The sequence below is a fragment of the Myotis lucifugus genome, unplaced genomic scaffold, assembly GCF_000147115.1.
Source record: "Myotis lucifugus unplaced genomic scaffold, Myoluc2.0 scaffold_337, whole genome shotgun sequence".
Taxonomy (NCBI): Eukaryota; Metazoa; Chordata; class Mammalia; order Chiroptera; family Vespertilionidae; genus Myotis; species Myotis lucifugus.
This window is the reverse complement of record NW_005871385.1, coordinates 296,351-324,255: the sequence shown is the minus strand read 5'-3', so window position 1 is coordinate 324,255 and position 27,905 is coordinate 296,351. Positions and strand designations below refer to the sequence as shown.

The following is a 27,905-nucleotide window of genomic DNA, read 5'->3' as shown; positions in this document are numbered from 1 at the left end:
TTAAAAATGAATTTCATTTATCCACTGGCCTAAACCCCAGAAACGTAATAAAACTTCCAAAACTGTGCGGTTCCAACTCATTTGTTTTATCTTCTTTGTTTGACAACCTTCAAAATGTAAGCTGAGATCCATGCAACAGGGTGGGAATATAAATATTATGGTTTAATAAAGATAAAAGTAGAGAAACTCAACTTAGTGGCTAATTTTAATGATTTTTTTTACCCGATCTCCATGCCTAAGCTAAAAATTATGCATTTAGCAACAAGAATATCATTTCTCAGCATTTCCTAGACTTGTAGTTTTTACTAGTAAAACCAAGCCTGTGGTTGCTTTGTATCGATCCACTTGCTTGTGGGGGTGAGTGACATGGGCGGTGTTTTCTCTCCTGTCAAAATTTCCTCCCTGGGTTCACAGATAGGAAGCAGACCAGTTTCTTTATCTTATTAATAGATTTCCATTTCTGTTATGCCAAGGCACCAGTTGATGTCCTCAAAGATGACATACACAAATACACCATAGACTATGTCTCACTTTTGAGAAAGTAAGAAAGGAGTCACACTTAGACACCTTAGAATGCTGACTCATTTTCCAGCTGAGGATTGGGTGAATTTGCCGCCCAGAGCAGGAACAGGGGAATTCTTCTCCAGTTAATTGTATTCTATCCCTTTCCCCCCTGATACAGATCTTCTGAGCTTGCTTGTCCTTCCCTTTGCTCCCATGATTGTCAAGGTGAGAACCTGGCATCCCTCAGTGCATCTTTGCAGAAAGCTCCCTGTGCTCCTCAGGCTAGACTCATCTCAAGCTCAGGGTTCTGTCCAGTTCTCGCATCATTGGCCTTTATGTTTCCTGGTTGAAAAGCTTTTTATGTCACAGATGTCGAGCCAAATGCTACCAATGAACACCCCATCCAGGACATTTAGAGGCTACCGTAATTCTTTCATACCATGAATGAGATATTCTTACTGGGGAGAGGAGAAGAGAGGGGGGATAATTCATTTTCCTTGGGCAGGTTTTCTTTCACTCTAATGGTCACCCAACCCGAATGAAGAGATTGATCAATGGCTGCTTCCTCTTTTGGAGAGAACAAACATCAAGTTAGTGGTCTGTCCTTTGTAAAAAAGCAAAATGATAACAATTATCCCCAACCCCCTCCCTACAATAGTTTGAAACCACCTCCAAAACCCAAACAAGCCTTCTCTCCCACCAAGTATCCAAAGCAAGTATATGTTTCTAGATGGAGGTAGTGGGGGCATCTGGACAATTTATTCTTATTTATTCAAATAATGCAGCTGTTTGCTCCAATTCCAATACTTTCTCCTCCAACCCAAACTGAGGCAACTAACAATATTAAAAACATCAGGAATGATCAGGCAAGCATTTTAATGAATAATACTGATTTATTCGTTGTTTGTTTTTAATGGATAGAGGACCAATAAAGGCTCTGCCCCAAACCAAAAGAAAAACAAAGGTCAGCTTCAGCAACAGCAGAAATGGGAAATTTTCTGGTATGTGTATGTGCTTTCATTAGCTGGCAGATTTGTTTTAGGAAACTATTTGCAAAGCCTGGAAAAAATGTGCTCCCTCCGTCCCTTAAAAGAACATGCAGGTTGGTTCATGTTAGTCATTCACGTGACAATTTTGACTGGTGGTCTTTTAAAATATGCAACCCCATCTAGATTTGGCATTGGAACGATATCTTCAAACTTGAATTTTTGCTTTTTTATAAAACCAAATATTGAAACGTATGTGTTGTTTTTACTTGGAGTAGGTTTTCATTAAAAATTTGTTGTTTTAGCCCAGCCAGCTTGGTTCAGTGGTTGAACTTCAGCCCAGGAACCAAGAGATCACTGGTTCGACTTCCAGTCAGGGCACATGCCTTGGTTGCAGGCTCGATCCCGATAAGAGGGCCTGTAGGAGCAGCCAATTGATGATGTTTCTCTATCATCAATGTTTCTATCTCTCTATCTCTCTCCTTTCCTCTTTCTCTAAAAATCAAGAAAAATGTATTTTTAAAAAATAAAATAATTTTTTTATTTTTTTTAAAAAAGGACACTGAAAATAGGGTTCTAATAAACCAAGCTCGACGTGTTTAACAAATTCTGAGCCTTCCCCATGTGGGAATCACAAGAAATATCCAGATAACCCATACCATGGGTTCCATGGGGATAGCTGAGAGTTGGAAGAAAGGCAATTATCCAGTGAGCCTTTTGACTATTTTGTCAATGTCAAGTTTTTAAAAGCTTTAGAAAAAAAATTGTGGAATAAAAACTTTGGATTTTGGTACCTTCCCACCTGCCCTTGCTTTGTCACTCTCCTTGTCACCTTAAGCATCCAGATCTTCCCGGATCAGTGCCTCGTGATTAATAATCACCCTTTCTTCACTCATACCTGCAGTCCATAATCCATCCTCTTTGTAAGAAGAACAGGAACTGAGTAAACTAATTCATACAAAGATGGGAGCGAATGATATGTAGACCACTTAATACATTAAATCTGGTAAGCAGTGTTTCAAAAGAGTATTTAGTAATATGGATATCTTAATTCATAAAATGTCAGTTCCACAAAGTATGGTTTAATTTCTTTTTTTAATTACAGTGTACATTCAATATTATTTTGTATTAGTTTCAGGTGTACAGCATAGTGGTCAACAAAGTATTGTTTTTAAAAAATTTCAAGCAAAGTTAGATTTTTAAAGAATGTCATTTCATTGATTTTAGAGAGAGAGGCAGACAGATCGACATCAACTTGTTGTTCCACTTATTTATACATTTACTGGTTTCTTTCATGTGCCCTAACTGGGGGTTGAACCTGCAACCTTGGTGTATCTGGACGATGCACTAACCAACTGAGCTACCCCGGCAGGGCCTAGAGATTTACTTTTTCTTAAAGTAGTCAGTTTTCCACAGCAGGTTTCAAATGTTTATGTATTTGTGATTCTTTTCACTGTGAATCTGATCCAGATAAGACCTAAAAACATCCCAACTTTCCTATTGGGTCTTTTGCTATTGAAAAGTAGTTGGACTTTTCTTAAACAAGTGAGTGGATTTTAAGGAGAGTTCAGGTACTTTTACCTGTTTCTAAAAGGGAACATTCTCTTTGCCCCAGCTTGAGGTCCTGCTTTATTTAACAGGAGGAATGCTGATTTTCCAAGCCCTTTCTTAAGAGGAATTGTTACCTTTCTCATAAGAAGAAGGGGTGGAAATTGAGGTAATGGAAGAGGTACTCTGAAAATATAGGATATGTGAGCATGTAGTCCATGTTCAAAGACAAATTATTATTAGTAATAGTTGTTCAATATCCATAGTTGTTCAAGACACCATATCGGATGTTCAAATTGTAGTTCATCAATTGGGAAAGAATGGATTATTTTTCCCTTCAAAATCTTTAAAAAGTGGTGTAATAACAAGTATAAGAGTTTGCTGGCTTTCTATTTGTTTCTCTTGCTCTCATTTGATTTCTGTTTTAGAGTGCATTTTTAAAAACATAACATGACGAGAGAGAGAGAATATTGGGTCATTTATTGTAGTGTTTCTAAACAATTTGGGTAACATTTTGTCTCCAGCTACTTAACTGCATTTGCTTGTTGCGGGGGCGGGGTTAGAGGTCCCTGATGTTCAGAATACAGAGCCAGCATTTACACAAAACATTGCAGCCTGGCCCACAGAGCAGGGGTTACTAAGGGGCAAGCTGCTGCTCAGGACAACACCCCCAGCGCCTCCTTCTAATCTTGTGCCATTTCCCAGGACAGGCAGCCTTGTGTGGACTCTGACTTGTGCCCTAGAACAGGATTCATGCTCCGTTTTCCTTGCTGATTCCTGAAGACGGAACATTCTCTTCACCCTACACATCAGGGGTTTTCTTTCCATTTTTCACTGTTTCCTTTGTGAGTTTGTGCTTTGATTTAACCTAAAGTATTAGAAATAGGAATAAACACAAGACATGGCATTAGACCATGACATAACAGGACAGGATATGGCAAATGTTTTATGTTTGTGCATTTATTTATAAACTTTCCCATTCTAAAAAGTATCTGAGGCAGCTTATGGAGATTGTAAAACAAGGCATAAGATTTCTGGGTGAAAAGAAAATAAGGAGAGGGAAATCCATCTAAACCTGGATAAGGTTAATACTCAGAATATATCTTAAGGTTCTTGACAGTTCCTTAAAAAGTGGTTGTGCCCTAGCCGGTTTGGCTCAGTGGATACAACATCGGGCTGCAGACTGAAGGGTCCCAGGTTCAATTCCGGTCAAGAGCACATGTCCAGGTTGCAGGCTCGATCCTCAGTAGGGAGCGTGCAAAGGCAGCCAATCAATGATTCTCTCTCATCATTGATGTTTCTCTTTCTCTCTCCCTTTCCCTTCCTCTCTGAAATCAATAAAAAATATATTTTTTAAGAAGTCGGTTGCAAATTTGCCTTTGAGCTTCCTAGCAGCCAAGCAAACAAAAGGAAACACAATAAATGACAAGATTCATGTGTCCATCGAAGAGACCAGGTCTCAAACTTGACTGTGCATTTGAAATCACCTGGGGTGTTGTTAAAACGCAGGTTCTGATTCAGCAAGTCACTGGTGAGTCCTAACTGGCCCAGGTGATTTTGATGCTGACGCTGCTCCTCCCTGGGCCGTTCTTAGAGTACCAAAGTCTCAGCTCTGCGTAAGTGTGCATTTACAACGCCTGCTCCCACCTAATACATATAGCCATGTTTGGCTTGCAGGTTTCCCAGGTAATTCCAGAATGTACCTAATATTGAGCTCTAATATTTCTAACTTCACTTGCTCTTGATGTATTGAAAATATCAAAACCTCTACCACCGAGGGACAGTAGTTATTCTCATCTTCTAAGTTAACTATGTTATTTAAACCTTTTTTAAAAAAATATTTGTTTGAGGAAACATTCTTTAGCCCTTGTAAATAATACAATAGAAGACCACATTATAATGTTCTTGTGAGTCTGATTGTTGACCAAAGATACTGTTTACGGTTGTTCTTAGAAATAGCAATGATTATGGGCAACAGATCTAGTATTAGCTTCAGAGCACCCAGATCTGAATTGCACCGTGCTAGCTGTGTTACCTCCTGCGAGTTATGCATCCTCTCTGTGCTTCAGTTTTATCATCTACCTAATGAGCCTCATTGTAGTACCTGTCAAAGGTCAAAGGTACTATTAGAATAGTGTCTTCACATAGTAAGAATTAAAAAACCTTAGCCAAATAAATTTTCCTTAAGAAATAAAATAAATTTTCCTGGCAGTGAGTGTGAATGATAAGTAAAAAACACCTCCTCAGAAACACCTCCTCAGTTGCTCACCTTGCATAAGTACCATAAAATAATTTGGAATTTTCTTTGGAATAAAAGACACCAGATAACTGTAAGATATTGTTGATATTAATAGGCATTTGAATTTTGTCTGGTTGGACTCAAAGCCTGCTGTTAACAAATTACTAAAGGGAGTAAGAGGCACCAACCTGCCCTAACCGGTTTTGCTCAGTGGATAGAGCGTCAGCCTGCAGACTGAAGGTTCGATTCCGGTCAAGGGCATGTACCTTGGTTGCAGGCACATACCCAGTAGGGAGTGTGCAAGAGGCAGCTGATAGATGTTTCTCTCATCGATGTTTCTAACTCTCTATCCCTCTCCCTTCCTCTCTGTAAAAAATCAATAAAATATATTTTAAAAGAAAAAAGAGGTACCAACCTTTTCCCGTAGCCTTTTAATGAGGGTATTTCGTTTGCGCAATTGGTTTTGCTGCATTTCCACTTCCGCAAATAGCTCATCAATTCTTTGGGTCTGTCTTTGCAAAAAGGGCTAGAGAGGGAGAGTTTTAAAGCACAAGGAAAGGAAAAGAAATTACTTTGAAATTGCCAGAAGAGGTTGGCGAGCTTTTTCTATATAAAGCTGTTTCAGCAGTTCCAGCAGAGAGCCAGGTGCTAATTGCCTAGCTAGTCTACTTCACCCCAGTGCATATTGCTAGTGGTCGCTATAAAACCATCAAGCTAGAAGAAAACTAATAAAATAGAAAAACCGATTTCTTGGTATTTTATCCTTTCCCTTCCTGATATCTATATCCAAGAACCTTTTTAAAACCCCCCCAAAAGCATCTGACCACATCATTTAAAACATTAGGATGCACCCACCTTCTCATTTGTTATATACAGTATACTTTAATATAACTTTATAGCAGTCTGCAAAGTAGGAGGAAGTAATTTTCACCTGTAGGTTAAATTCAGTAGAGTGGTTGTTGACTAATTGAGAAAACGTTGCAGTTGGTAAGCATTTAATGTAAAATGCATTAGTTTTGGTTTTGAGCTTTTACTTTTTGTATTTTGGAGCTGATTACTTTTCAAGGCACAGACATTTTTGTGGAACCCTAAAATGTTCATAGATATTAGGCTCTGTGCGTATCATCCTGAGAGAACTAAGGCCCTGCTCACAGCCCAGTCCCAGATCACAGCAGGAAATCATCAAACACTCACACGCTTGTAAGGAAACGGATTTTAGTGATTAGATGGAACTAGTCAAAAAAGACTGGTGAAAAAGAGCATTTTGTCATTTTTCTGAGGGGCTGTGAGGAGGGGGAGAGGGTGTATCAGAGAAAAAGAGAGACTGGAGGGAGACAGAAAGAGAGAGACACACACACACGCACAGATTAAAGGCAGGCAGACATAGAGAGACAGAGACAGAAAGAGCCTGAAAGATGGAGAGAGAAACCCAGAGAGACTGATGGGTTCCCTAAGTGACATATATTAAGATCTCATAGTCCTGTAGATGGTTTAGAGTTGTATTTTGAAGTTCACTCAGCTGTTTCACACAATCCTGATAAGTAGATAATCTTCATGGGTGTCATATTTTTGCAGTTTACAGCAAAGCACTTATCAGGTATCATTGAATTGAAACTTAACTCCAATCTTTTTATTACAGGTGAGGAAATTGATTTGTCCACCACATTTGTAGAGAATTTTGTGATTTTTTTAAAGGACTGTTCCACTTATTAACTTATTTGGTAAGGGCCACTAATCACAGGTCTCCATATAAGTCCATCTTCCCTGGGATAACGGTAGCTTAAATTACGGGCATTACTGTCATTCAAAGGACTGTAGAGATACCCTAAGCCGCAGAATCAGCAATTTTTTGTTTTGTCTTTTAAAAAGTACATATTTGGTATTAGTACCCTATTACAGCTTTTGTATTGAAATAAAAGAAAGAAAACCAAAATTGACACCAAGTTCATTCAAAAATCATATTTACTTTTTTCATTTCTCCATATCATCTTCTAGCTGTAACCCTTTCATGCATATTTAATTTTTGAATATTTGCAGCCCTGTCATAGATAACATTTTATATCCTGAATTTTCACTCAACATTCTGAGTACAAGCCATTTGATTCACTTCAGTCTCACTTTCAAAAAGATATATAAGAAGCACCAAGGATTGTGTGACTTTGAACAACTACTGTTACTCCTTTGGCTCTCTGGGAATCCCAAGGCCGTGTACATAAAATGTTCTCAGAAAATAGGAAGCTAGCTTTTTGCTTTATTACATGATTGAGTGTTCCTCCACCCACTCCTTGGGAGCAAGTGACACAAATATATTTTTTTTTAATTCTAAACATGGTTTAGGTTGCCATTACCAGCAATGGCAGATACATTAGCATTTGCATCAATAGGGTTAATCGGCACCATCATTCTTCTTACCCAGGCTTTCTCACAGCAAAATTATTCCAACTTTATGAGTCTTACTTTGGGGGTCTATTTTCCAATAGAATAATATTTCTACTTAAAATAATAATAATAGTGTTAAAATCATATTTTATTTCCAGTAAAATAATGGTCAATTAAAATGACCAACAATGATCTACTCACCATAATGTCGCCCATCACTTCTGTCAGAGGAAGCCCACCTGCCTTGAAGAACACAGCATCCTCCATCTTCTGCTCCAGCAAGTTTAGCCTCTCATTGAATTTCTCTCTGTCCTTTATCCCGGCAACCATCTGCTGCTGGAGCTCAGCAACCAGCTGATGGAGGTCTTCATTCCTCTTGTCGAGCTGCTCAGCTCTCCTCTCCAGGTCCTCTTTCTTTCCCTCCTGCTGGCTGACGTGATTTAGAAGCTCAACTAAAGAGGTATTCAGAGAGTCCAGTTGTTTAAACAGGTGGCCGATGTGATTTTTGCTCAAGATCACTTGCATCTTGAGCTCCACTCCAAGCTGTAGAAGCCCCTGAGAGAGGACATTGATGTCATCTTGGAAATAGGGGACAGGGGCATGCCTTTCTCCTTGTCTCCTTGCACTGGATAAAGAATAGGCTAAACTGAGGAGAAGCCACACTGATGTTTTTTGCATTGTGGCTTTGAAAGACTTCAAGGTCCCTTGGGGGAACCTGTTTTCAGCAAAGAAAGTAGAAGACGGTCCCAAGACAGTAAAGAGCAGAAAGAGTTTGCTCTAAGAATGAGCAAATTCCACAACATTATCCTCTAACTTCCTGGAGCTGCTAAATCACAGCGGTTTATAAATTCGTTAAGAGGCTATGGCTGAATCAGTGGAAAGAATTCGGAGTTTCCAAAACAGTTTGTAATCGAGAGAAGCCATCTGAAGGAGCTCTGGAAGAACATCGTTGATGAATACCAAATGTCCTGTTCTTGGTTGTGATGCATATGACTGAAGAAAGCCATTTTTCTTGGGGAACGATGAGATTAAACTAAGTGCCTTGCACATGCACTGGGCCTGTAGGTACTAAGGAGTTTTCAAGATAATGTTGCTATACGAAGCGATTCCTATTTTGGTTATGGGCTATCCTCTCAAAAATCATTATATAATTCTCAGGATTTTCTCTAGGTAATATGAGACAATTTACCACATATATATTATATGCACCTGTTTATCAGTTTGTTAATAATTACTCTTATCTGGTTTAGGCTCTGTGGGTTATTGACCATGCAGGCAGATCTTCCTTCCCAATAGAAAACATTATTTTTTAATATTCATTTCTTTAAAAGCATGCAGATTTAACAGAACATGTCACTTGGTATATTTGCCATTAAGAAATAGGACGAACGTTGGAAAATGCATCTTCTTAAAAAAATGTTTAGGCAAAGTTATTTAACCTCCCTGAGAGTCTGGCCTTGCAGAAAGGGATGTTGGACTAAATTCTCTCAGTTTCCCTTAGCTCTGTACTCTGTGGGAAGTGTATTCAGTACCAGGCAGGACACTGAATGCCCATGGTGATGTTGTTTACACGTAGGGGTCAGCAACCCCTTTGAAAGCAACGTGCAAAATTGTTGACCAGTGTTGGGGGATGTGTGAGACAGGTGGGTGGTGGCCCTATATTGGAATGTAGGAGAGAAGTGTAGTGACAGCTAACTTGCTTAACCAGTCTGGCAGGGCTATTACTGTTGTGATTTACACAGACCCTTTCATCTAGCTACTTCAAAGCATTTTACAAACTCGGGCTCATTATTTCTTCAAGCACAGCATAAAGAAAGGTTGATCGGTGTCTCTCTAATTAATTCAAAGATGAAGAACTATATAGAACTAAAAGGGATTCTTCCCAAAGTACACTACATTGCAGAAGGGCAATACATATATATATATACATACATACATATATAAAGGGTTTATCATCGCTTTATAATATTAAAAAAAGGAAATCATCTAAATGATTATTCTTGGAGACTAATATAAGTTATGGCACATTCATAATAAGGTATATCATATATCCATTAAAATCAGGTTTATTAAGAATATTTGCTCTTCCCATAAGCGGCCTGAGGTGATCTCTCAAAATGGTTCTCTATTCACTTGACCTGGAAAACCCCACAAAATTATGCAAATCAGGAGATTCAGATCTTCGTGTTCACTTTAAGAACACTCATGAAACTTCCCAGGCCATCAAGGGTACGCATCTCTGAAAAGCCACCAAGTATGTGAAGGCTGTCACTTTACAGAAGCAATGTGTGCCATTCCATTGTTACAATGGTGGAGCTGGGGTTGGGGAGGGGTGCCCAGTCCAAACTGTGGGGGTGGATGCAGGGTCAGTGACCCAGAAAGAGTGCTGAATTTTTGCCTCGCATGCTTAAAAATGCAGAAAGTAGTGCTGAACTTCAGGGTTTAGATCAGGGGTCCTCAAACTTTTTAAACAGGGGGCCAGTTCACTGTCCCTCAGACCGTTGGAAGGCCAGACTATAGTTTTTTAAAAAAACTATGAACAAATTCAGTCCAAACTGTGGGGGGGGATGCAGGGTCAGTGACCCAGAAAGAGTGCTGAATTTTTGCCTCGCGTGCTTGAAAATGCAGAAAGTAGTTTGAGGACCCCTGGTTTAGATGTCAATTCTCTGGTCATTGAGCACATCCAAGTGAACAAAGCTCCCAGAATGTGGCACAGAACTCAGAGCTCAAGGGCGGATTAACCCACACACCAGCTCTCCCTGCCACATGGAGATGGTCTTTCCCAAAAAAGAGCTGATTGAGGACCCAGAGTTTCCACTTGTGGGAATATATCCAAAGAAACCTGAAATACACCCAGGACCTTAAGACTCTCTCAGCTGCAGCAGACACATCTTTATAGGTAACCAAAGAAGAACACTTGGTTATTATCAGAGGAGGAAGAAGCAGCAGTATCTCACTTACTCCGCCAAAAATAATTCACTTCTGAAAGGAAAACCTCCTTCAGAAACGTCTCCTCTTGATTGGTTAAAACAAGCTCTAGATCTTATTCACTGGTTCTCGGTCTTCTCTTTTCCAGAAACCTTCTCTATGTCTACCCACAGAGGCTGAACTTCACTAACAAGCTAACATCTGCCCGGAACATTACAATCAAGATCCAGTTCATGTGTGGAGAGGATCCGAGCAACGCTATGCCGGTAAAGACAGAAGTAAACATTTGCCTCAAACCAGGGTGTGCTGAACTTCCCTTGTCCATTCACGCGGACAGAACCCAGGGCTCATGAACATGCCGAGTATCTCTGTCTATTCAGGACAGCACTACTCAGCATGTGCAGAGGCCTTAGTGGCTAGTCCATTATTGGTCCCAGCACGCTGATGGGGAAACAAGGTCAGTCTACATTGCAAGTCTCTTTCCTAACTTATTCCATAAGGAGCTATGAAAGTTGGACATGCAGATTATATTAGAGGACTGAAAAATATCATAAAGTCCATGCTACCCTCATAGCATGAGAAGTAGACAGATGGGCCCAGTGTGTCTCCCGTGTTTGCTGCACTTCCAGATGTGCACTGCAGCATGCAGCTGCGCATATCCAGTCCACCTCGAGAGAGATGTGAAGCATGCCTACGAATAATAAACACATGCCGCCTCAACACCTTCTGGGTCTGGCTCTTCATCCTGAGGCAAAATATAAATCCAGTAATAAATATATAATGCAGTGTTCTCTAAGAAAACTAAAATGCCAGAATTTGTATTTTTTTTAATCATCTGCTGCGAGTGCTGTTAGCTGTTTCTATTTTCTATAAGTCATAGAATTCAATTACTAAACCTTTCTACTGAAATAATTTTTTTCAGGGCTTCCATTCTCCAAATATTTTCTTCTTTATTTTTTAACCATCCTTCTAATGCCTCACCTACCTTCCCAATGCAAGGCCTTCTCTTGCAATGGTGGTAGGAGAGAAATCCTAGAGGAGGACTCCCCTGATTCTCTGTGCTCTGGCTCATGGCAGGTCCACCAGAGCTGCTGGTTATGGCTATGCAAATCCTGAATGGAACCAAGTGCCCAGCCAAGGATGAATGGGGGCCAAACTCCAGCCTGTTCTCTAATCACCAAGGGATTATTGCATCTAATAAAAAGGGCCCTTTTTTCTTTGTCCGGAAGTGAATCCACTTGACAAATCATGTACCGTTAAGGCTGAATGAAGCCCAAAAGGTGTCTCTTTCTAAATAGCCCAAACATGTGAACAGGGAAGGTCCTGATCACCCCAGTGACCAGGCCCATGTCTTTGGAGGGAAAAGAGCAGGGATCTTTAACTGATGTGACTTTGCCCAAAAATGTAGACCTCTAGGCAGTGAGGCAGAGTGGACAGGGCACTGGTTTCCCAGTCTCACAAACCTGGGGACTTGGGGTCTCACTTTACCCTTCATAGCCAGTTATTTTGCATCCGTGTGGTTGGGCTGGTCGTAGAACTCAGCACTCTTAACTTACACAGTATAGCTGTATGAGAACAGAACGTCCTAGTGGGCTGATGATGGTTGGTTTCATATACCCAAATATCGCGGTTAATTTGGTCCTTTTTATATTGGTCAATAGGTCATCTTTGGAAAATCCAGCGGGCCTGAATTTCTGCAGGAAGTGTACACAGCTGTCACATACCATAATAAGTAAGTGTATTGCAGAGTTCTAAACATATGTCAAGATTGTTTCATTATTTGGTGGCTTTTCTGAATCCCCGAGGTGATTCCTTCCAATGGTTCTTAAAATTCAGGGACAGAGGAAATTCATGCTAGTTACATGATTCTGTGTTACAGATACACAATTTTTGCCATTAACTAAGATTGAGAGAAGAACATATGCTCAAGAACTTCATAGCGTTTTGATTTTCTGGAGCCTTCTATCTAGTATGATACAGAGAAGTTTCATGGTGTTAAATAAATACATTTCTTAACTTGCTTTGAAATACTGGAGGGGCCAGAAACAAAATCGAGCTCTTGTCTCCTTGTCTACACCACTCCACAGCTACTCCACTACCTAGTTTAAGAAAAATTAAGTTGACAAAAGGGGAAATGGAGCACTCATTATTATCGGGGTAAATTGAGTTCCAAAATAGTGTGTAAATTATTCCATTTTACAGGTAGGAGAGGGAAATCTGTACAGGGTCAAACGGACTTGGCCCATTTAAGTCTTCCTCTAAACCCTCATTGCCGGGTTGGGATGAGGAGTAAGTGAGTAAGGTACATGAAGCTCTTGGTAAAGTATCTGGGACATTGTAATTCAGCAAAATCAGGTTCCTTTTCCTCCTGCTTCATTCATTTGTTTCTCCAAAATCCTTCGATGTGCCTGTCTCTGTTCTTAGGGTATAGACAGAAAATGAGGTCACAACAAGGCATTGAACCTCATCCCCTTTTCAAAATAAGTTGTTGGATTTTTCCATTGTGTGTGGAAATCCTCCACCCCCACCCCCAAAGTCTTCGGTTTCTAAGTGCCCTTATGTAAGTGAAGTGTATCTAGTGACATAAGCTTGGTCTCAAGGACTTCCAGCCAAGGAGCAGAATGCTGTAAAGTGAAAAGCAAAACACCAAGCAGACAAATTCTGAGAAGTAAAGGGTCTGTTGCATTATAATTTATAGTCAGAGAAGTCGTCATTCTTGCTAAAAGTTATGTGTGTATAATGTGCTTTTGAAACAGGTCTCCAGACTTCTATGAAGAAGTGAAAATTAAGCTCCCTGCTAAGCTCACAGTAAATCACCACCTCCTGTTCACCTTCTATCATATCAGCTGTCAGCAGAAGCAAGGAGCCTCCATAGAAAGTCTCCTGGGATATTCAGTGAGTCGTTTTCAACTTGCCAATTCATACTGCAGTCCTTGGTGCATCCAAGGTCCCTGCAGAGATAAACAACTAAATTCTATTCAATTGCTTTTTTCCTGTCACAAGTAACAGAATATACCAAAACAGATTATAGTAAAGAGCAGAGATGACTCGACTTAGCAAATGACAAATTTCAGGAACGGAAAGCTAGTGGGAGATAGATATTGAAAGAACACACATTTATCTAAAAAATAAAAATAAAATAAAAAGCATTGTGACATTAAAATTACAACTAAACTACAGAACAGTCATCATTCAGAATTGCCTAAAGTCTAGCTGAATGAATACAACTAGGGATTTAAAGAAGAAGCCACATTGAGATTAAAAGGGGGTTGGAGATGCAAAATGGGCTGTTCCCACACCCACATGTGGCAGGTAAAAATCAGGAGGAATATCTTGGCTGGGAAAGTTCCCTCCTGAGGAGTGAGGGGTCCCAGCCCCAAAGTAGGCCCCTCCAAGCCCAGGGTTCCAGTGACAGCAAGAGAAGTTCCCATGACTTCTGGTTGTAAAAGCCAACAGGATTGTGGCTGAGTAAGACCGAGGGCTCATAGGGTCCTAGGCATTCCTCTTAAACGGCCCATGCATGTCTTACTTGGACTTAGTCCCTCTGAGCTCCAGCAATTGGGAAGCAGCTCAAAAGGCACCAGGAACACCAGGGAGGAACTGAATTGTCTGGCATCAGGGTGAGAGCTGGAGGGGCAGCTCTCTCCAAGACAGAAGTGCTGGAAGAAGCCATTGTTCCTTTTCTGAGCTCTCCCCACACAGAGCCGGCAGGCCGGCTCCATATCAACCTGGCTATCACTGTTCACTGCACCCCAGTGGTTCCCCTGAAGACCCCAACCCACCCAACTTGTGGATTCATCCAAGCTGTTTCCAATTGCTTTTCCATACAAATGGCCTGTCTTGGCTCATGCTTTATATTTTCCCAAAATCTCTCAAACAAGCAGCATCTGGCCAAAGTGTGTCTTGTATCTCTAGCAAATTGGCCCCAGGCCCAGCATTAGCAGCAGTTGGCCTTGGTTCACAGCTTGGCCTTACTGGGGCACCTCCAAACTTAGTCTAGGTAGCAGCCATCTGAAGATCACTTTGTGACTCATGTCAGATGGTCCTGGGCAGAATACAGGTGGTAGTTGACCTTGGTCTGCAACTCCCAGGAGGCCCCAGAATCAGCGAACTCAGTAGACAGCTTCAGGCCACATCAAAGTACCTCCTAACCACTTCCACAAGCTACACACTAAAGAAGTCAGCAGGCACCAGAGACCTGCTGAAGTAAGTCCTCCTCTGTAGGGTGGGCCCTTACACGGCTGATCCTCTATGGTGGCTGATCCTCCTGGCTGCCCTAGACATAAATCCCTCTCAATGACATGCCAATAGCAATCAAGGTTCAAATACAACAGAAGGGTGTACACAGCCCATACATTGTGGGTGTACCTCAAATGCCCAGCTTGGGTGATCGAGGAGGCTGTGCCACTGGATCCAACAGACATCTAATACATAAGGCCACTCTATCAAGCCTGGGAGCCATAGCAGCTCTACCTAATACATAGAAACAAAAACAGGGAGATTGCCAAAATGAAAAGACAAAGAAACACGTCCCAAATGAAAGAACAGAATAAAACTCCAGAAAAAGAACTAAACAAAATGGAAATAAGTAATCTACTAGATGCAGAGTTCAAAACACTGGTTATAAGGATGCATAATGAACTTAGTGAGAACCTCAACTGCATAAAAAAGGACCAGTCAGAAATGAAAGATACACTAACTGATATGAAGAATAATTTATAGAGAATCAACAGTAGAGTATATGAAGCTGAGAATCAAAACAGAAATTTGAAATATAAGGAAGCAAAATAACACCTAATCAGAACAGCAAAAAGAAAAAAGGATTTTAAAAATTGAGGATAGTGTAAGGAGCCTCTGGGACAACTTCAGTTGTACTGACATTCACATCATGGCGGTGCTAGAAGGAGAAGAGAGAGAGTAAGAAATTGAAAACCTATTTGAAAAAAATGACAGAAAACTTCCCTAACCTAGTGAAATAAATACACATATTAGTCCAGGAAGCACAGAGAGTCCCAAACAAGATGACAAAGAGGCCCACACCAAGACACAGCATAATTAAAATGCAAAAGTTTAAAGACAAAGAAAGAATCTTAAAAGCAGCAAGAGAAAAGCAGTTAGTTACCTACAAGGGAGCTCCCATAAAACTGTCTGCTGATTTCTCAATAGAAACTTTGCAGGCCAGAAATAGTCAAAGTGATGAAAAGCAAGGACCTACAGCCAAGATTACTCTACCCAGCAAAGCTATCATTTAGAATCAAAGGACAGATAAAGCTTCTCAGACAAGAAAAAGCTAAAGGAGTTCATCATCACCAAACCAGTATAACATGAAATGTGAAAGGGTTTTTTTTTAAGAAGAAGAAAAAGATAAAAATATGAATATTAAAAATGGCAATAAAGACATATCTATCAACAATTGAATCTAAAAACAAAATAAAAGAAGAAGTAAAACAGAAACAGGCTCATAGATACAGAGAACATTTTGATAGTTGACAGATGGGAAGTAGGTAGGGAAATGGGTGAAAAAAATGAAGGGATTAAGAAGCACAAATTGGTTGTTACAAAATAGTCATGAGATGTAAAGGAAAGCATATGGAATATAATCAATAATATTCTAATAACTATGCATGATGTCAGATGGGTATGAGATTTATCAGGATGATCATTTAGTAAGTTATATAATATCTAATCACTGGGGTGTACACTGAATCTAAGATAATATTGTATGCAAACTGTAATTGAAAAATAAAAAATGATTTATATTAAAAAATTTTAAGTTAAAGAAATAAAACCTATTAATTCAGTGATATTTCAAAATCTGTTAAAATTGGCCATTGAAGTACTGGGTATGTTGTATTGTATTTATAGTTTTAGTATCCATTTGCAAGTTTTGTATGTCTCTAAATATATTATTTGATGATATTATTATTTTTTAAATTACAGAGGGTATTTTAATACCAAAATGTATCATTGGGAAATATATATATGTATATATATATGTATATATATATAATATATATATTATGACTGTATACTTGTTTACCATGCGTTTAGAATAAACAATAGTAAGTAAAAACATTTTAAAGCATTGCAATATCTATTATTTCTAAATTTTATATATATGCTTTACATGGAGGGTGGGCAAAAATAGGCTTACAGTTGTTCATATGGAAAATTATACAATAATTAATAAGTAATAATACAAAAATAAACTCTGGTTCGCACACTCACGACTATAAACCTACTTTTGCTCCACCTGGTATAAAACTAGCTCTTTTTTTCTCCAAGGAGAAAAAAGTTGTTTCTTTAAAAAATATAAAAGTTAACATAAGCATTGATGTTGTTCAGGGACACACAAACATTAGCTTTTAAGAAAAATGCTACTACTTTGGCTCTGAAAGCAGTAAATCATTGATATTACCACCTCAGGAGCTCTCACAGAATTTAAAATGCAAAGAACTTGACAGAAATTACTGCCAAAAAGAGTCCTGGTCAATATCTAATCATCGTTTAGTTGCATTTGATTATTGTGAGCTAGATAAATTGCCAGAGTTATATGTAGTAATAAATTCCACTTTATTCTCTACATCATCTATTTCAGTGGCTGCCAATTCTCTTAAATGAACGTCTTCAAACTGGATCCTACTGTCTCCCAGTTGCCTTGGAAAAGCTGCCACCCAACTACTCCATGCATTCTGCAGAGGTAACCAGCAAGCTGGCCGTCAGCTGTTTCTTGTCCAGCCGTGATCTTAGACCACCTTCCCAGGTCCACTTCCCAGTGCCTTCAACAGGACTGAGGATGCTCAGCATGTGTTGGGGAACAGTCATCTGTCAGCATACAGTGTTTTCTGGGAACACATGGGTCTGATAGGATGGGAAAAACAACTAACCATGAAAAAACATTCATTTAGACATCACCAATTCAGAACGTTTAGTAAATGCAGCCTGCGCCAGAGGCAGTATTGCCTTGCAAAAAGGGATTCACAAATAATGTAATGTGAAAGGGGAGGCAAATGGAGCCCACTTCGGATAATAGCTGCTCTCAGCACAGATCCTTATAAAAGGTTCCTGGGCGAGATTCCATCAGTTTCTCCTATGGGTCAATTGTCACTGTCCCCAGATGGATAGTAGGGTTTTTATTCCTTTGCCAATGCCAGTAGCCTTCCCCTCCTCCTGTTTCCTGCACTGCCTCTTGCCCCATTAGAAGGGAGCCCAGTGGACTCGCCATTCTGACCACACCAGCACTGCTCTCATATTCTCAGTCTGGTTGGTGGAGGTTTATTTCAATAGTAGTATTTTAAAGAAAATCCCAGACATCATAGCATTTCATCCTATATAATAAAACCCTAATATGCAAATCGCCCGAACAGCGGAATGACTGGTTGCTATGACATGCACTGACCCCCAGGGGGCAGACACTCCAGGAGCTGCCCCCTGGTGGTCAGTGCGCTCCCACAGGGGGAGCACTGCTCAGCCAGAAGCTGGGATCATGACTGGTGAGTGCAGCGGCAGCAGTGCTAAGGACCCCTCGGGGGATGTCCACAGGAGCGGGCCTAAGCCAGCAGTTGGACATCCCCCAAGGGGTCCAAGACTGCAAGAAGGCGCAGGCTGGGCTGAGGGACACCCCTCCCCACCCCCACAGTGCACGAATGTTGTGCACCAGGCCTCTAGTTTATACATATTCTAGTATGTATCTTCAAAGATAAGGGCTCTTTTTTTAACCATTGTTGTATCTTAAAATTAATAATGCCTTAATATCTTCAAATATCCAGTTAGTAATCAAATTTTCAATGATCTCATTAATGCCATATTTTTATTTACAGTTGTTTGTTTGAATCAGGATCCAAATAAGGTCCATACATTGCTATTGGTTGACTTGTCTTTAAGACTCTTAATCTATGGATCCCCCTTCATCTCTTTTGGGTTATTTATTATAATAATTTTCAGGTTGAAGAATTTCCCAGGAATTTTAATTTAGTTCCAACCTTAATAGTCAACTTTCTTTCCTACTCTGACTACCCATCTATCATTCTCAGGCTATTTCGTTTTTCTCTTATTTCTCTTTTTCTTTGAAGAGAGAATCTTTCTTTGCCCTGGGCCACAGTCGTGTGCCCAGCTTTAGACCAAAACTGCTCTCCTCAGAACCACCTGAGATCACCCTGAGTGTGTTCACAGACATGCCCTGATTACTCTTATGATTTGGATACACAGGCCCTTCTGATGCCCTCACCGCCGCCTTTTCATCATGCACATTCTAATTTCTTGGAACCCTTAATTATCTTCTTAATGCTGCAGAGCAAACCTGGGTTTTAGGAACAAACAAATTTGGATCCAAAATCCAGACTCTGCCACTCCCTAGCCGTGTGAACATACATGGGTGAATTGCTTACCCTCTCTGTGTCTTAGCAATGAAACCTCACCCATACCTGTCCATAAGGTTGCTGTGAACATTAAATGAAATAATGCATATCAAGAAACAAACTCTATGCTGAAGTAAATATTTTTTTTCTTCTTGCTCCAAACTATCTTTATAGATATACCCTCAGCCTGAAGACTTAATATTGTCCAATACAGTTGCCACTAGTCATGTGTGGCTATTAAAATGTGGCTTGTCCAGCTCAGCTGGTGTGGCTCAGTGGTTCAGAATCAACCTGTGAATCAGGAGGTGACAGTTCTATTCCTAGTCAGGCCACAGGCCCAGGTTGCGGGCTTGATCCCCAGTGGGGGGGGGGGGCATGTAGGAGGCAGCCGATCAATGATTCTCTCTCATCATTGATGTTTTTACCTCTCTCTCCCTCTCCCTTCCTCTCTGAAATCAATAAATATGTATACATTTTTAAAAATAGGGCATGTCTAAACTGGAATGTAATGTAAGTATAAAATACAAACCCAGTTTCAAAGGCTTAGTAGAAAAAAAAGTATGTAAAATATATCATTCATAATTTTTATAGTGATTACATATTGAAACAATAATATTTAGGCTATATATTTAATAATACATGATTAGATATAATAATCAATACTCTTTAGGCTATATTTAGGCTATATATTTAAGCTATCTGTATTAAAATTACTATCATATGTTCCTTTAAATTTTTTAAATATGGCTACTAGAATATTTTAAGTGACATATGGCTCACAATATATTTTTTAGTGGGCAGTGCTGCTTAAGGTCGTAGGAGGCAGACTCCAGTGTCCCCAGGAGTTGGACTCACTGACAGTGAGTGCGGGTCCTGGTGGACTTTGTTCCCACTGGAGATTGCCCACTGAAGGTCACAGCTGCTCCTCCGCCCCACAGATCGGTGGCATTCTGGGACGCACGCCCAGTGTCTTCATATCTTCTGGTTCTCAAAAGAAGTTAGAAAAATAGGCTTTCATGTGAAATTTTCTGACTTTTAAATGTTGGCAACAAATTCGAAAAAGTTTCCAACACTGAGCCAAACGGAATTTGTCCGTGGGCTGGGTTCAGCTTTGACCCGTTTGTGACTCTATCTTAGATATTTCCAAAAGTACTCACCCCGTCCACACATTCTACCCTTGTAAATACAGCATTCCTGCCATTAAAATGGAAGAGATGCCCTGGCCACATTGCTCAGTGGTTAGAGTGTCAGCCTGCTCACCTAAGGGTCAAAGGTTTGATTCCTGGTCAAGGGCACATACCTGGGTTGCAGGAGGCAACCAATCTATGTATGTCTCTCTCTCTTTCTCTGTGTGTCTCTCTCTGTCTCTCTCTTTCTCGGTGTCTCTCTGTCTGTCTCTCTACCTCCCTCCCTCCCTTCCATTCTCTCTAAAAATCAATGGAAAAAATATCCTCGGGTGAGAATTAACAACAAAAAAATAATGCAAGAGATGCAAAATCCACACTCATGTGGCTGTGTCAGACTAGGCCCTCCTCACCCAATGCTGTATAATGTCTCCTGAGGAAGATAATTCCATGGGAATTTAAGGCAAAAAATTGCCTCTTAGGATTATAGAGCTATTAATACATAAATGACATAAGAGAGTCACTTAAAGTAATTAAAGCAGGAGCCTAGCAGGACTACTACTTGGAAATGTTTTGTTAAAAGGGAAAGTAATTGTAGGTGCTCAAAAGCATTAAAATTTTATGTTGTGTAAAGATACTCTAGGCTTTGTCTTGATATTCCTGATTAATGGGGAAATCACCAACATATTACTCTATTTCAATTCCTAGAATCAAGGATTTATCAATGCTGGGTGGGAGCTTAAAGACAGATCACTCAGTTCAAACCCATCATTTCAGCAAAGAAAACAAAGGCCCAAAGAGTTTAATTGAGTTGGCAAAGTAAAAGTAACTAGTTCAGGACAGAACAGAACTTGAACCCAGAGCTTCTAACTCCAAGGCCAATTCTATTAGTTTTCTGGGGAATTTTATATTTGAACTAGAGGCCCGGTGCACAAAATTTGTGCGGGGGGGGGGGGTCCCCTCAGCCCGGCCTGCACCCTCTCGCAATCTGGGACCCCTCAGGGGATGTCCGACTGCCAGTTTAGGCCCAACACCGCAATCTGGGACTGCTGGCACCTAACCACTTGCCTGCCTGCCTGCCTGATCACCCCTAACCATTCACCTGCCTGCCTGCCTGATCACCCCTAACTGCCTCTGCCTCGGCCCCCGCTACCACAGCTTCATCCAGAAGGATGTCCAGAATGACATCCGGAAGGTCGTTCAGCTGTCTGGTCTAATTAGCAATTACGCTTTTATTATTATAGATAACCCTGACATTTACAGTCAAGTTGCTTCGTGCTGCTTGCTAGTATTCAGAAAAAGGGATTGAATTGCTAATCTTTTTTTTTTCTTTAACACAGAAAGTCCCTTTACAGAATCCTCCTATTAAGTGGGCTGAAGGACATAAGGGAGTATTTAATATTGAAGTGCAAGCTGTTTCCTCCGTTCACACCCAGGTAAGGAACACTGAGGTCCGCTTCACCTCAGCCAGGAGGCCAATAGTGACGATGGGGGCGCAGCAGAGAACCTTCTAAGGACAGCCCAGTAACCGACCAATGAAAATCATTGTGCACAAATAAAACAAAAATAACCTTTAGTTCTTTATGGGGACTTTCCAAGCCTGTTCAGGTTTAATTTTCACTTGAATAGAAAGACCTTATCAAAAGGTTGAGCACCTAAATGAAGGAACCCAGTCCCTGCACCGTTGGCTGAGAAATTATGTGGAGAGACTCCATTTGAAGTCTCTATCTCATTCCCCTCTGGGATTCTGCCACTTCACCAGCCTTTCTCCCACTTCTACATTCCCTCCTTTTCGTGCCACTGTTAGAGTTTTGCACCCGTGTAGACCCATTTTGGGCTGTGTATGCTCACCTGGTGTGCTTGCTTCTGCTTACGGAATATGTCAGAGTCCAAATTATTTTCTTCTTCAGTTAATAGTTAATGGAGAGGGTCTATTTTGTGCACACCACTCTACAAAGCGGTTCATAACCTTGGTCTGAAACATCCATGTCTTAGAACTTGTGGTCTAAGACCTGGGATAAAGGGCTCTGCCTATGAGGAGCCATTTGATTGTGTTTATGAATTCACTGGTGAGCCTGGATGGGATAAGACCCTGAGGCCTGCTGTCTGCCTTCCCAGGACAACCACCTGGAGAAGTTCTTCACTCTCTGCCACTCCTTGGAGAGCCAGGTGACCTTCCCCATCCGCGTGCTGGACCAGAAGATCAGTGAGACGACGCTGGAGCATGAGCTGAAGCTCAGCATCATCTGGCTCAACTCCTCCCGCCTGGAGCCCCTCGTGCTCTTCCTGCACCTGGTGCTGGACAAGCTCTTCCAGCTGTCCGTGCAGCCCATGGTCATCGCCGGCCAGACAGGTAGGAGGCTGGGAGGAGGCGGGAAGAGGCAGGCAGTGCCTTGTGTTAGGAGACATGATTTTCCAGAAATCCTGGGAGCAGGGAAAGTGTGATCTTCTTTTCTGTTGATGCTGTGAGTCCAAGGCCGGCCAGGTCCAGTGCTATTTCTTACTCTCCCTGCATGTTAAAAAAAGAAATTAAGAGTGGATGCTTAAAATCATAGTTTTTAAAATAAATTTTTAAAACTATTAGAAGCAGTCTTTCAAATTCCATTCCTTGTAGTGGATAGAATTCTTGTACTTCTAAGATATTTTTTTCTTGACCAACAGGGAAATAAAATATCTCAAAAGAATAAGACAATTCATATTAAGTAGAGGGAAAGGAATTCTAAATTGAAATGCAATGTGATCATGTTTTATATTGATCCCCTTAGCCCCTGGCAACCACTCATCTATTGGCTGACTGATAGTGTATTTTAAATGCTTGCTTTTAACAAGTGAACGTTAAATACAATGTGTAAAACTTCCGTTGGAAGTAATGTCATGTAAGACGTGGGTCCCGTGGTTCTCCTGACTCCTGCTGGGGCAGATTGGCTGGTGTAGGGCATTTTTGTCTGACACTGTTTTTGGCTGGGCTTATGTTATCCCATGCTAGCGAGTCCAGCCGATGTCTTTTAGGCATCATCAGTGTTCCCAGTACTGTGCTAGCAGTTGTAGGCTTCGCAATAATCGAGAGCATAGCTGACCTGAGAGGACTTACAATAAATACAGTAAAGAGCAGCAGCATAGGACAAGAATTCTCGAAAGGACACGGTTAAAAATACTGGGGGGAGAGGAGGCGCTAGAACATCCATCTGGGAGGATGTTGGAGGCTCTAGGAAGAAGGTGTTTGCGATGACCTTGAGGGAGGTGTAGAGAGAAAGCAGCCCAAATGGAGACAGTGAGAGAGAGTGGCAAAAGCAGAGACTCAGAAAAGCACAGGAGTGCGAGGAAAGAAGGAAATAGCACAGTTGGGCTATGGAATCTGAGTAAATTGATTGGGGGGAGCGGGGGTACTTGCTGAACTCGTAGACCAGGGAAGAGCATGTCTTCTTAACCCCTTGTTTGCACTGTATCCTGGGGTGTGTCTTTGTGGTTCCATAGATAAGACATCCTGTGTTGTAGGCTACTTTCAGACGTGCAGCTGACACCTCTCCAGCGAGATTCCTGCAGAGCAGTGACCTCTCCCTTCCCTGGATTTCTTTCTATGCCCCCACCTATGTGGCACACTGCTTTGCATGTTTCAGCTATTTAATACAGACTTGTGTGTTAGACAAAAATATTCATTCACACGTCTTCTCCTTATTAAGTTGCTGCCTTGTCATGGGGACAGCAGGGTGTTGGGACAGGCAGAATAAGTAGAGGTGTTTAGACAACAAGCCTTTATTCAGACCTGTTGTTGTCAGACACAATGAAAGGCACTTGAGAGACAAGAAAGTATGAGAAATGCACTTTGCCCTGGAAGGGCTTCCAGCCTGCTCAGAAAGACAGGACTTACCACCAGAAATAGCCAACGCATGTTGGGACTTGGTGTCACTTAAGCCCTGTGCTGAGTGGTACCAAAGGCTTTGTGGGGGAGATAGGATTGTGCTGAGCATTGAAAGGTTAGTGTGATTTTGTGAGTGGGAGGAGGGCTTTCTAGGTGAGGACAACGGTATCAGCAAAGTCACAGAGATGAGAAAGAGCAGACATGTGATGGGGATAATACAACCAGTGTCTCGTTTTAAGAGAAGTGGAGGTTGAGCAGAAAAGGGTCCAAAGTTGGGTAAGTAAGGTGGAGCCGAACTGTGGAGGCTGGAGCTCCAGAACAAGACAGTGGATGTGCTAAATCAATCCTTTGTAAAGGTCCATTGTAGAGAACCACCTCAATACACACATTTTTAGAGCAATCTGTACACCAAGATGCAACAGTGCAACTCAGACCACAGGGTGCCTGAGAATCCCGGGGCATCCCGTGAAGATGCAGATTCTGACCTAGCGAGTCTGTGGCGGGGCCTGAGATTCTGCATTTCTAGCAGGCTCCTGGGTGACGCTGACCATGTCAGTGCAGACCCCGCTGGGTAGCCCCAGTTCACGTCATGGTTTAGAAAGGGAGGTTGTCTGGATAGTCTCATGGCTTTGTCATGAAAAAGCGCAGTGCTGGTGGGAGGGCGAGAATGAGGGAGGAAGCGTGACGCCATTGGCAGCATGCAGAGCCAGCAGGCCATCATCCTGACCGCCTAGCTCTCTAGGCTGGTGGTCAGGCTCCCTGTCACTGCCCTGGAGAACACTTTACTTTGGGTTCATTAAGGACCGACTGTGAGGCTTCCCATTTTTATCTTGGTTCCTCAGCCAACTTCTCCCAGTTTGCCTTTGAGTCCGTGGTGGCCATCGCCAACAGTCTGCACAACAGCAAGGACCTGAGCAAAGACCAGCACGGGAGGAACTGCCTGCTGGCCTCCTACGTGCACTACGTCTTCCGCCTGCCCGAGCTGCAGAAGGACCTGCCCAAGTCAGGTAGCATGGCCTCGAGGGTGGAGTCTGGTGGTTGGGGACCCTCACCCCCACTCCACTGCCATGTCATTCAAATAAAATAAAAAGCGTGACCATTACATTTTATTTTACAGAATGACACAAATATGACATGAATACTAAAATTAAGAGTTTATTTCTAGATTTTCCTCTTGCTTTCTTCCTGCCTCCATCCTTCTTTATATACTCTAAGCACTTACTTTCTCTGCCTGTTTGATAATCCCTCACTGGTCTTTACCCAGGGGGTAACTTTGGATTCAGTTAGGATCTCTTTTGTAAAATATGGAGAAATGACAACAGACGCCTAGGAGTCTAGAAAATTAATGATAAGGAGAATAATATATATTTGATAGTCATGATAAGCAGTGTTTCCTAAATTTGTCATTATGGAAAATTAAATCCCTTTTCTCATTTCTCTCTTTAGCCTTTTGAAATAATAATATTTCATTTCTCCATTCTTTATTATTTACATAGGTAATACTCAAACAGACCTACTGGTCAGCATGATAACCAACAAGTTCACAGAGTCCTAGGCCCCAGCAAAGAAACGGGGCCTTCTCATTAGTCCACCCAGCCTTATTTCAAGTAAACCTGCCATTTCAATTGAGTTTTTTTAAATACTGGTCTATGTCATAGACCAGTGATGGCGAACCTTTTGAGCTCGGCATGCCAGCATTTTGAAAAACCCTAACTTAACTCTGGTGCTGTGTCACATATAGAAATTTTTTGACATTTGCAACCATAGTAAAACAAAGACTTACATTTTTGATATTTATTTTATATATTTAAATGCCATTTAACAAAGAAAAATCAACCAAAAAAATGAGTTCGCGTGTCAGAGGTGTCATAGGTTCTCCATCACTGTCATAGACTCACATAATCACTTTTGAAGACAAGTAAATACTGACAGGTGAAAAACATCGAAATATAGTATACACTTATCCTCCTAAGGTTCAGATGATTCCTGGGATCCTGAAATCTCAGAAAACTTTACTTGCAAAGTTGTCATCGTTTAAATATTAATAAACAAATACATACATCCACGTTTCCAGCTTATATTGAGAAATCAGAAGCTCCATCAACCCGGAGGGCAGGCTCTCCGTGGCAATAACAGGCAGGAGCTGAGTAGCAGCCCCTGCCTTGGGATGAGGCCCGTGTTTCCAGTCTACCACAGTTCTCACCACTCCCTACTGCCTTACATCCTATCTACTTACCCCCAAATCATTGTCTTCCCGAAGGCATTTGATACTACCCTAATTCTAAGGCCCAATCTAGAAGGTTTTCATTCCACTATCTACCCCATCCCTCTTCAGTTCCTTCTCAAGACCAGGAAGTGACTCTGACCCACTTTCTATTGACATGTCTGTACCTGATGGGATGCAGGCGGCCCCACTGCTCTCCCGGACCCTCGCTACCACACGTATGGACGCACCTCTGCCGCTGCCGTGAGCTCGAAGCTGCTGCAGGCCCGGGTGATGAGCAGCAGTAACCCGGACCTTACCGGGACACACTCTGCCGCTGACGAGGAAGTGAAGAACATCATGTCCTCAAAGGTAGGGGAGAGGCCAAACCCTGGAGAGGGATGCGGGCTTTCTGTTTTTAACTAACACTTGGAGAAACAACACAACATCAGCCACGACGGCTGCCCACGGTGTTGGTCAAATGCTTTCCTGCTCAGAGTAGTAATTGTCTTTTCTTTTGAAGTGATTTCGGCCATTCAGAAAGGTGCAGGGGCATTTGAGCATCTGCTCAGCTCACTCTGTCGGGACGTTTTTAGGGCATTGCTGGTTTAGCCACAAGAAGTCAAGAATATCATGAATCTTATTTTCAAGGAAAAAAAAATTAGCTCTAACTATTTTTGATACCTAGAAAGGTTGTTTTTTATTTTGTTTTCTTCTTTTATATTTACCTTTTGCATTCATTAACATCTATAGCTTCATTATCTCATATACTAACCCCAAAGAGCAAAGCCGCATTTTATAGAGAAATAAAAACTGAGAGGTTTGGTGACCTGCCCTGTTGCTTTTTCTTGATAACGTTTTTTTATTATTTTAGAACAGTTTTAGATTTATAGAATTATTGTGAGTACAGTACAGAAAGTTTTTGTATACCACATACCCAGTTTCCCTGCACATTATAATGGTACATTTGTCACAATTACTGAACCAACATTGATATGTTATTATTAGTAACTAAAGTTCATATTTTCTCAGATTTTCCCTAATGTCCTTTCTCTGTCCAGGGTCCCGTCCAAGGCACCACATTATATCTTGTACTCATGTCTCTTTAGGCTCCCGCTGGCTGTGACAGTTTCTTAGGCTTTCCTTGAGGTATTTTGTAGAATGTCTCTCATTTGAAATTTTTAAAAGTTGTGATATAATTTACATACCATAAAATTCACGCTTTTAAAGTATATAATTCAGTGGGTGTGTTTTTTTAATTTGTTTGTTTGTTTTCACAAAGCAAGCATGAATTCTTAGTCTGAATTTTATTTCCAGTTATCTGTGGCCTCAAAGTGGCTAAGCTTTTAGAGTAGGATCATTTCCCCTAAGGACGATAAATCAAACTCTCTAGGTTTCGGCACAATTTTCCTTACAAAATCCACCCATTTGAGACAGTATGTTTTGATAAAGGGAATCTGGACGCCAGGGTTGGGTCGACTCTGACACCAGCTAGCCTTGTGGTGATAGGCAAGTCAGTGCCTGCCCTGGGCCTTATTGTCCTCATCTCTGTGGAGGTTTTGAACCCTGGCTGAACTTAAGAATCCTCTACGCATCTTTTAAAAACACTGGATCCGCCCTGGTTGGTGTGGCTCAGTTGGTTGGGCGTCGTCCATGCACCAAAAGTTTGCTGGTATGATTACTGGTCAGGGCACATGCCCAGGTTTCGGGCTTGATCCTTGGTAGAGGTGTGCTGGCGGTAACCAAGCCAATTGATGTTCAGCTCTCTCATAGATGTT

General features: G+C 41.3%; 2 protein-coding genes across 6 annotated transcripts in view; one reads left to right on the top strand and one right to left on the bottom strand.

Moving 5' to 3' along the window:
- The window catches only part of DOCK8 (dedicator of cytokinesis 8), a 146,553-nt gene that overhangs the window by 60,374 nt on the left and 58,274 nt on the right, over positions 1-27,905 (top strand). For all 4 annotated transcript variants that reach the window (XM_023764567.1, XM_023764565.1, XM_023764566.1 and 1 more), the window contains 8 exons: positions 10,733-10,850; positions 12,246-12,316; positions 13,341-13,479; positions 17,183-17,284; positions 21,406-21,501; positions 22,184-22,418; positions 24,767-24,931; positions 26,330-26,499. In XM_023764567.1, the coding sequence (XP_023620335.1) occupies positions 10,733-10,850; positions 12,246-12,316; positions 13,341-13,479; positions 17,183-17,284; positions 21,406-21,501; positions 22,184-22,418; positions 24,767-24,931; positions 26,330-26,499 (1,096 nt within the window). The remainder of the gene's footprint in view (positions 1-10,732; positions 10,851-12,245; positions 12,317-13,340; positions 13,480-17,182; positions 17,285-21,405; positions 21,502-22,183; positions 22,419-24,766; positions 24,932-26,329; positions 26,500-27,905) is intronic.
- Positions 2,733-22,186, bottom strand: LOC106699203 (angiopoietin-related protein 3-like). Of its 2 annotated transcripts, XM_023764572.1 has the most exons (4): positions 21,917-22,186; positions 7,858-8,211; positions 5,693-5,803; positions 2,735-3,906 (listed from the first exon to the last, which is right to left on the bottom strand). In XM_023764572.1, exons 2-4 carry the CDS (start codon positions 8,179-8,181, stop codon positions 3,841-3,843), a joined length of 501 nt encoding a protein of 166 aa, XP_023620340.1. In that variant the 5' UTR covers positions 8,182-8,211; positions 21,917-22,186; the 3' UTR covers positions 2,735-3,840. The 2 variants fall into 2 exon arrangements, with proteins under 2 accessions (XP_014321903.1, XP_023620340.1); XM_014466417.2 differs by lacking the exon at positions 21,917-22,186 and having other exon boundaries at positions 2,733-3,906; positions 7,858-10,098.